Source organism: Etheostoma spectabile, unplaced genomic scaffold (genome assembly GCF_008692095.1).
Source record: "Etheostoma spectabile isolate EspeVRDwgs_2016 unplaced genomic scaffold, UIUC_Espe_1.0 scaffold505, whole genome shotgun sequence".
In the NCBI taxonomy this organism is placed as follows: domain Eukaryota; kingdom Metazoa; phylum Chordata; class Actinopteri; order Perciformes; family Percidae; genus Etheostoma; species Etheostoma spectabile.
Window position 1 is genome coordinate 178,167 of NW_022605622.1, and position 10,000 is coordinate 188,166.

Sequence of the window (10,000 nt, forward strand, 5' to 3'; positions counted from 1 at the left end):
ATATATATATATATATATATATACTGTATACATGTAACACACTACTGCACAAAAGCAGACAGTACATATATGTATACAACTCGTTTACGGTATTTAATACTGTAATTATTGCGGAGCAAAACATAACAACAAATGCCTTCATTTGTTTGATCATTAACCCATTTTTTTTGTGCTTTTCCGATGTTTTTCTGATTTATTTGTCACTTTTTCCAGCTTTCGGCGCTTCCGTTTCTTCTTAAACCTGAGCCGGGTTTTACACTTATTCTTGGAATTCATGGTCAACAACCCTCATTTGTGTCAAATTATACACACGTTTTTACTTAAAAAAAAAGGCAGAAATTATGAATTATTTTGACTAATAGTTAAGATCAGAGGATGTTGAGTGGATCTCAGATGGGCAGATGTCAAAGTTTAGTTGAGATACTGGTTTGAAACTATTTAAAACAACAACAAAAAAAGATTAAATAAAACACCCCAAAAATCCAATGAAAGTAATGTCACCTTAAGAGCGTTGTATGGAATCATCCATGTTATTTCTGGGCGATTTTGTTAAAAGAAATCCATATTTCTGATATAAAACACTTAGAAACGGGTCCATTTGACCCGAGGACAACACAAGGGTTAAATATTCAATAAATGATTTTTTTTGGACACTTGAGAGCAACAGAAACGAGCTGTGAACACAACACGTTGCGAGTTTTAGCAAACACAACATAATGCATGTAAGCCTGGCTATTTATTCCTCTGTTTTTGGTCTCCTCCTCTCTTTAACTGCTCCACTATGTCCTCCAGCTGGTCGCTAGCTGTGTTTTTGTCGGTCTACAACGCTACTAGAGCAGCGGTAGTGAACCAAAACCGAGTTTTCGCTTCTGAACACAACAAAATAGCCCTTCCTAAAATATATACTGTACATATGTGTGGGGATAAAACCTTTTTTTGACAATTACTGTATATTGTGGCACCTTTTTTTCCATGTCTTCACTTGCAGCATCTAACCATGTATCTGTAAAAATTAAATAAAGAAATACTCCATATGCCATAATACTCTTTATTTAACCCCGGCTATGATCCATGAGTGGCAATAACAACAACATCCTCCTCGCGGTTTAACAGATCAGAACAGCTACATGAACCAAGTCTCCGTGTCCTCCACTTCCTCTGTCTTTCGTCACAGATTTATTTTAATTACCAGAGAGAGAAGACGACACATGATGCATCCGCGTGCGCAGTCAACTGTTATCTGAATGACTCTATTTAATTGGACTGAAGCAGGAAGGAGGGCCGAGTTAAATGGGTTCTTTGTTCTTTTCAATTGACTTTGAGATACAGGACTCTGCTTTCAGAAGGGAGCGAAACAACCTCTCACCTGGACTTTATTAAGTTAAGTGTGGCACACGTGCAGGGCTGTAGCACTGTCTTTGGACTCGAGTCCGGACTCAAGACCGCTTTTTTCAGGGTCTCAGACTTGTCAGAAGAATCACAGAAGATTTACACAAGTAACGTGCAACTTCCGGAGCGACGTATGCTCATCAGTCCAGGAGGGAGTGTTCTACACCATTTCAAAATAAAACTATTTCAAATGAACTCAATATACATATCTAAAAAAATGCACTAATCTCTAATTTTGCGCCGGTAGACCGCAGTGGATTTGAATTTTCTGAACCTATCCAGCCGAGCTCTGAGGCAGCCTGTCTCCATCTTCGGTGACGTCACCAGGAGGAACCCAGTGGCAGCCAATCAGAGCGCTGCATCCTCATCCCGCTGCCTTTAGGCCTGATATGAGATCCTCTCTCTCTCCACTGTCATCACAGAGAGGGATGCCCTGCACGCTCGCTGACGTCATCGTTGTCTTACCCCTCGTCTCAGACGCCAGCTGAATCATGGCTGCATGAACAGCTCATTCACTGGCCTTTGCATTTATCAGTTTAAATATAATTTTTTAATAATAACTTATACTGTTTATTGATCCCCAGTGGGGGAAATTACAATTTACACTCTGTTAGTATTCCCCACACACAGGTCTGAAATACACACACATGCACAAATGGAGAGATGTCAGAGTGAGTGTGGGGGGGGGGGGGGGCTTGCCAGCTGACCATCACCCTGGATGTTTTGGGGGGGGGGTACAGTGCCTTGCTCAAGGGCACCTGGCAGTGCCCAGGAGGTGAAGTGGCACCTATCACATTCACAAACTAATGCAATAGCCACACGCTGTGCACATGGTCACATGATGGTCCGTATGGGGATTCGAACCGACAACCCTCCGGTTCCCAACCCAGTGCCCTACGGACTGAGCTACTGCTCCTTATCATTAACATCCCACTTAAGTAAAAAATTAATTAAAAAAGGTTTGTCTCCTTAGATTTAAGAATTAAAAAATGAAAAAACAGGCCAATTTCATCACTGTGGTAGTTTGAAATTAAGTGCCATTTGGATAACTGGTTTATTGCTTCGACAGAGCGTAAATAAATCACCGTGAGACTCCGTGAGACTCGTCCATAGTCACATTTAAATTGTAAAATAAATTTCAAAATAAAGGCCACCGGCCTTCAGCTGGTAATTTAGGAACAGACAGCTGTGATTGTGCTTCAGGGAGGACGCATACAGAAGGAATTGAGTGAAGTCAAACACTAATAAACAAAAAAAAAAACATACTAATGATTAATAGGATAGATGAAATCATGCTTAAATTTAAAAATGTAGGTTTTATAGCTTGCTTGACTTGCAGTAAAAAGACTTTTTATTCTTTTTTACTTTCATAATTGTAATAAAACAGTAATAGTGTGCGTTATATTATGTATGTTAACACTTTAAAATGCACGTGGCATAAACACATATGGGTGTGTTTAAAAGCTAGATGCATCAATTTGTCCTACTACTACTACTACTACTACTACTACTACTACTACTACTAATAATAATAATAATAATAATAATATGAGAGAGTGGACTTAACTTTGCTTAAATTTAGAGTGAATTTAACTATGATTTGCGTTGATTAAGCTGTAATCAGCTAGAGTCACATTCAGAGAGGTTTATTACATTATACTGGTTAATAGTGTCTAAACTTAATTAAACTGCACTGGTAAAGTAAAGTGTTGTCTAATAAAGGTTTTGTAAAGTAAAGTGTTGTCTAATAAAGGTTTTGTAAAGTAAAGTAAAGTGTTGTCTAATAAAGGTTTTGTAAAGTAAAGTAAAGTGTTGTCTAATAAAGGTTTTGTAAAGTAAAGTAAAGTGGTGTCTATAAGGTTTTGTAAAGTGTATTGTCTATAATAGGTTTTGTAAAGTAAAGTCGTTGTCTATAAAGGTTTTGTAAGTAAAGTGTTGGTTGTCTAATAAGGGTTTTGTAAAGTACAGTGTTGTCTAATAAAGGTTTTGTAAAGTAATTGTTGTCTAATAAAGTTTGTAAGTAAAGTGTTGTCAATAAAGGTTTTGTAAAGGTAAAAGTGTTGTCTAATAAAAGGTTTTGAAAGTAAAGTAAAGTGTTGTCTAATAAAGGTTTTGTTAAAGTAAACAGTGTTGCCTAATAAAGTTTTTTGTAAAGTAAAGTAAGTTTGTCTAATAAAGGTTATTGTATTGTTGTAATAAAGGTTGGTGTTAGTAAATTAGGTTAGTGTGAAAATGGTGTTTTGAAAGTAAACTAATTTTTCAATAAAGGTTTTGTAAGTCAAGTAAAGTGTGTCTAATAAAGGTTTTGTAAGTAAAGTAAAGTTGTTGTCTAATCTAGTTTTTGTAAAGTAATAAAGTGTTTGTCTAATAAAGGTTTTGTAAAGTAAGGTGTTGTCTAATAAAGGTTTTGTAAAGTAAGTGTTGTCTAATAAAGGTTTTGTAGTAAGTAAAGTGTTGTCTAATAAAGGTTTTGTAAAGTAAAGTGTTGTCTAATAAAGGTTTTGTAAAGTAAAGTGTTGTCTAATAAAGGTTTTGTAAAGTAAAGTGTTGTCTAATAAGGTTTGTAAAGTAAAGTAAAGTGTTGTCTAATAAAGGTTTTGTAAAGTAAAGTGTTGTCTAATAAAGGTTTTGTAAAGTAAAGTAAAGTTGTCTAATAAAGGTTTTGTAAAGTAAATTTGTTGTCTAATAAAGGTTTTGTAAAGTAAAGTAAAGTGTTGTCTAATAAAGGTTTTGTAAAGTAACTAAAGTTTTGTCTAATAAGGTTTTGTAAAGTAAAGTAGAAGTGTGTGTCTAATAAAGGTTTTGTAAGTAGTGTTGTCTAATAAGGTTTTGTAAGTAAAGTGTTGTGCTAATAAAGGTTTGTAAAGTAAAGTTGGTTGTCTCATAAAGGTTTTGTAAAGTATAAGGGTTGTCTAATAAAGGTTTTGTAAAGTAAAGTGTTGTTCTAATAAAGGTTTTGTAAAGTAAAGTGTTGTCTACTAAAGGTTGTGTAAAGTAAGTGTTGTGTGTCTAATAAAGGTTTTGTAAAGTAAAGTGTTGTTGTCATAAAGTTTTGTAAAGTAAAGTAGTGTTGTCTAATAAGGTTTGGTAAAGTAAAGTGTTGTTCTAATAAAGTTTTTGTAAACTGTAAGTGTTGTCTAATAAGGTTTTGTAAAGTAAAGTGTTGTGTTTCTAATAAAGTTTTTGTAAATAAAGTAAATGTTGTTTGTCTAATAAAGGGTTATTGTAAGTAAAGTGTTGTCTAATAAAGGTTTTGTAAGTAAGTGTTGCAATAAATAAAGGTTTTTGTAAAGTAAAGTGTTGTCTATAAGGTTTTGTAAAGTAAAGTGTTGTCTAATATAGGTTTTGTAAAGTAAGTGTTGTCTAATAAAGGTTTGTGTAAAGTAAAGTTGTAATTGGTGTTGGTTATAAAGGTTTGTAAAGTAAAGTAAAGTGTTGTCTAATAAAGGTTTTGTAAAGTAAAGTGTTGTCTAATAAAGGTTTTGTAAAGTAAAGTGTTGTCTAATAAAGGTTTTGTAAAGTAAAGTGTGGTTGCCTTAGTACAAGAAAACATTGCAGTGTAAGTAAGTGACATTAAAATTAAATTGAATATGTAATTAAAGTAATAAAGCAAAAGCAGGTAAACCATAATATAAGTTATATTTACCTGTGACCATGAATAATATTGAAAAAGTAAGTTCTTGTAATGGAAAAAATATAAATACAGATAATAAAAGATATACAGAGAGTGAATTAGTGGCTGCCCTAAACCCTGGGCCATGCATTTTAATTATATATATGTATGCAGGAATGCATGTTTATACATGTTGGGATGCTAAAAAAATGGGAAATTACGGAGTTACAGCAGCAAAATCAGTCACACAGCACAGAATATAAATATAAATGAGATACTAGGAAAAAATATACATACATACAGTATACATGAAATAATAATAATAATAGGAATAAAATATAAGAATAAATATATACAGGATGGGAAAACAAAATGTGCAACTGCTTAAACAATATGCTAAAATGTAAATAAACCAAATGTGCAGGTTGCATTAGTGCAGTAGTGCTGTGGTAGGAAGGATTTCCTGTAGCGGCCCGTGCGGCATCATCATCATCATCATCATCATCATCATCATCATCATCATCATCATCATCATCATCATCATCATCATCACCATCATCATCATCATGGATATTACAGACCCAAAGCAATCGCTGTTATCATCCCACGGTCAACTTTAGGGATCATAAAAGGAAAATGGCTCTCACTTCCATGGCCGAGAAGAGCCAAAACCCTCTGTGTCCTTTCACATAACATCAAATAAATGGCTTGTTTTGAATGCATTTGCTCTTTTTGGCCCCTTATTTTGGTAGATATGGTTCTTTTTAGGCACTCGGTACACTTTGCGTTTAGGTAGGAGCTACTGAACGTCACCATCGGCCATGCAACGTGTCTTCTGTTAACACGAAAGGCCGTCAAAATCAGACAACTACCAATTAAAAAAACTCTCCAATTTAGAAAAACAATGAAAAGTTCAGGCTATATAAAACGTCACAGTGTGGAGTCAACTCTGGACCAATCAGCTGTGAGATCGGGTGATGAGCCAGGCGTTTCCCATCATGCCGAAAAGGCAGACACCTCGATCCGGTGAAGTTATGGTTGCTCACGTGTGCATTACAAGTCTGACACAAATCAAAGCAAAGACAAGACCGAGTCCAAAGAGGTTTGAGACCGAGTCCAAAGAGGTTCGAGTCAAAGACAAGACTGAGTCCAAAAAGGTTTGAGACCGAGTCCAAAGAGGTTTGAGTCGAAGACAAGACCGAGTCCAAAGAGGTTCAAGTCGGAGTCAAGACCGAGTCCAAAGAGGTTTGAGTCGAAGACAAGACCGAGTCCAAAAAGGTTCGAGACCGAGTCCAAAGAGGTTCGAGTCAAAGACAAGACCGAGTCCTAAGAGGTTCTAGTCGAAGACAAGACCGAGTCCAAAGAGGTTTGAGTCAAAGACAAGACCGAGTCCAAAGAGGTTTGAGACCGAGTCCAAAGAGGTTTGAGTCAAAGACAAGACCGAGTCCAAAGAGGTTTGAGTCGGAGTCAAGACCGAGTCCAAAGAGGTTCAAGTCAAAGACAAGACAGAGTCCAAAGAGGTTCAAGTCAAAGACAAGACCGAGTCCAGAGAGGTTCGAGTCGAAGACAAGACCGAGTCCAAAGAGGTTTGAGTCGAAGTCAAGACCGAGTCCAAAGAGGTTCGAGACCGAGTCCAAAGAGGTTCGAGACCAAGTCCAAAGAGGTTTGAGTCAAAGACAAGACCGAGTCCAAAGAGGTTCGAGTCGAAGACAAGAGTGAGTCCAAAGAGGTTTGAGTCAAAGACAAGACCGAGTCCAAAGAGGTTCAAGTCCGAGTCAAGACCGAGTCCAGGACAGAATAAAGGTCTTATGCATGACAGTATCAAGACAATCATTTTGGGTTTCACTTTCCCTACAATGTTATTATCAACATAATAAAGACACCTGGACCCGGTCCAGACCAAATGCCCAAAAGCCAGATCTGGCAAGACCAGTGGCCGAGACCGAGACAAGTACTAGCGAGTCCGAGACAAGTCTGAGACCATGGAAAATGGTCTTGAGTCCGGACTCGAGTCCAAGACCGGACTCGATTACTACAGCCCTGCCAACAAGACTACAAAGACAGAAAATTCAGGCTATACAAGACGTCATAGTGTGGAGCCACTCTGAACCAATCAGCTGTTAGATCAGGTGACGAGCCAGGCGTTTCCCATCATGCAATGGGTCTTGGAGTCGGTGGAGAGAAGCTTAATGACCTAACACAAAGGTCACTAGTTGCTATTATTACGATTAAAGGTCCCATGGCATGACAAATGTCACTTTATGGAGTTTTGTACATTATAGAGTCCCTTCCCCCCCCCCCCCAGCCTGCCTATGCCCCCCCCAGTGGCTGGAAATGGTGATAGGTGTAAACCGAGCCCTGGGTACCCTGCTCTGCCTTTGAGAAAATGAAAACTCAGATGAGCCGATCTGGAATCTTTCCCCTTCTGAGGTCATAAGGGGCAAGGTCGGGAAAGGGCAAGGTCGCTTTGCTGCTTGCTACTGCCTCTGATTGCATATATATATATATATATATATATATATATATATATATATATATATATATATATATATATGCTGATAATCTTGCTATCTATTTAGCTTTAGCTATAGCTAAAGCTAATTAGCTTTAGCTACAGTCACTGTAGCTAAAGCTAATTAGCAGCAAGATGCCTCCTTTTCTCCGTGGGTGACTGCTACAAACTCCTGGTCTTGGACTAGTCGAGTCCAAGACAAGTCCAAGACCAGGACTAGTCGAGTCCAAGTCAAGACCGAGTCCAAAGAGTTTTGAGTCAGAGTCAAGACTGATTCCAAAAAGGTTTGAGTCAGAGTCAAGACCGAGTCCAAAGAGGTTTGAGTCCGAGACAAGACCGAGTCCAAAGAGGTTCGAGACCGAGTCCAAAGAGGTTTGAGTCCGAGACAAGACCGAGTCCAAAGAGGTTCGAGACCGAGTCCAAAGAGGTTTGAGTCCGAGACAAGACCGAGTCCAAAAAGGTTCGAGACCGAGTCCAAAGAGGTTTGAGTCCGAGACAAGACCGAGTCCAAAAAGGTTCGAGACCGAGTCCAAAGAGGTTTGAGTCCGAGACAAGACCGAGTCCAAAGAGGTTTGAGTCAAAGACAAGACCGAGTCCAAAGAGGTTCAAGTCCGAGTCAAGACCAAGTCCAGGACAGAATAAAGGTCTTATGCATGACAGTATCAAGACAATCATTTTGGGTTTCACTTTCCCTCCAATATTATTATCAACATAATAAAGACACCTGGACTCGGTCCAGACCAGAAGCCCAAAAGCCAGATCTGGCAAGACCAGCGGCCGAGACAGAGACCAGTCCGATCATTATTACTGTTATTTTTGTGTTCTCTATACTGTCTTTTACGGTATTTCTTTGCTAAAACGGATGCTGGAATTTCAAATTTCCTCACGGGTGTCATCCCAAAACGATTAATAAAGAGGAGTCTAGGTCTAGGTCCAGGTCTCGTAGGGTGACCCCCGAATCGGTGACTCGATGACTCGATGACAGGAGCCTGGTTCGACCAACCGATCTGGTCGAATCCTCGTCACAGACTCAAAATGTGGTTACGAAACAAAGGATATTTGCATTTGGGCTCCATGCCTCCCATCCCAATTCCTCGTGTATATATATATATATATATATATATATATATATATATCCTCCTATTAATAAGACTGTTCTTAACAATTACAAGACAGGGTTGTCATGTGGACCCTTTAATTGCAGCCGGTCCCGGTTGAGTCCTGGCCCGTTTCAGGCACGTCTCGTGTCCGATAACAGGTGTACCGTCGATACCCGCTGTCCGATAATGGGTGCATGCGAGTTGTATTTACCTGTAATGGGAAGGAGGCGCTCTTGTTGCCCACGTATCCCCGGACTACATGGCTCTGTATGGACAGAACACGGCATTCCATGGCGGCTCCCGGTCAGCCGAGGAGGGGGGGGGGGGGGGGGGGGGGGGGGGGGGGGGGGGGGGGGGGGGGTGCAGATAATCCGGTACTTCAACGATAATCACGTCCACGCATAGCAGGACGAACGAGAACACAGTGTAAACACACAACGCCAGTCAGCTGGGAAGAGACAACGTTAGCTAGCGTGCTAACCAGCTGTGCGTGTCTGTGTGTGTGTGTGTGTCTGTGTGGTGGTGTGCAGGGAGTGTGTATATCCAGAGAGAGGAAGAGAGACAGATACTGAAGGACACACACACACACACACACACACCTCACGCCGGTATTTCGTGCAGGCAATCTGAGAGACCGCCTAAGCCGTGTGACGTCACCACAGGGCCACCAAGCGCATCCCGATCCCCATCAACACAGCTGGAAATGAATGCACGTGAATGGCAACTCTCTCTCTCTCTCTCTCTCTCCTCTAATTTTTGCCACTCCATTTTTACACAGCCGAATTATTTTGGGAAACATTTCAAGTTAAATTACTATTCAGATTTAGTCTTTTTTCCGGCAAAAAATGAAAGAAAAAGGACATTTCTATGTTTTTGTTTTTTGAATTGCATCTGTTAGGATGTAGCTTTGTGCAGCACTTTTTTGGTGTGTGTGTGTGTGTGTGTGTGTGTGTGTGTGTGTGTGTGTGTGTGTTGTGTGTTGTGTGTGTGTGTGACTCACACCTTCTTTAACATTTTAAGTTAAATTAACACTTAGGATTTAGTCTTTTCCCTGCAAAAAAATAAAAGAAAAGGGACATTTCTATTTTGTTTTTTTATAAATTGCATCTTTTTGAGGTAGCTTTGTGCAGCACTTTTTTTGTGTGTGTGGTGTGTGGTTGTGTGTGTGTGTGTGTGTGTGTGTGTGTGTTGTGACTCACACCGTCTTTATCCCAGAGTCGTGACTGAGGGGGGTGTGGGTTGTGGGGGGGGGGGGGGGGATCTGACTGGGCAAATTGCCTCTGTCCCCCACTCACCAGTGCACGAGCTGAAGGAGAGAAAACGCAGTAGGAGAGAGTGAGAGAGAGAGGAGGAGAGAGAGAGAGGAGAGGGAGAGAGGAGGGAGAA

The 10,000-nt window shown here is 39.6% G+C and overlaps 1 protein-coding gene across 1 annotated transcript in view; it reads right to left on the reverse strand.

Annotated features, from left to right (window-relative positions):
* The window catches only part of LOC116686854 (pyridoxal kinase), a gene marked incomplete at its 5' end in the record, with an annotated part of 60,378 nt that extends 51,422 nt beyond the window's left edge, over positions 1–8,956 (reverse strand). Inside the window, 1 exon segment of the mRNA XM_032511898.1 lies at positions 8,826–8,956. Coding sequence (XP_032367789.1) covers positions 8,826–8,906 — 81 coding nt within the window.
* Between the last annotated feature and the right edge of the window lie 1,044 nt (positions 8,957–10,000).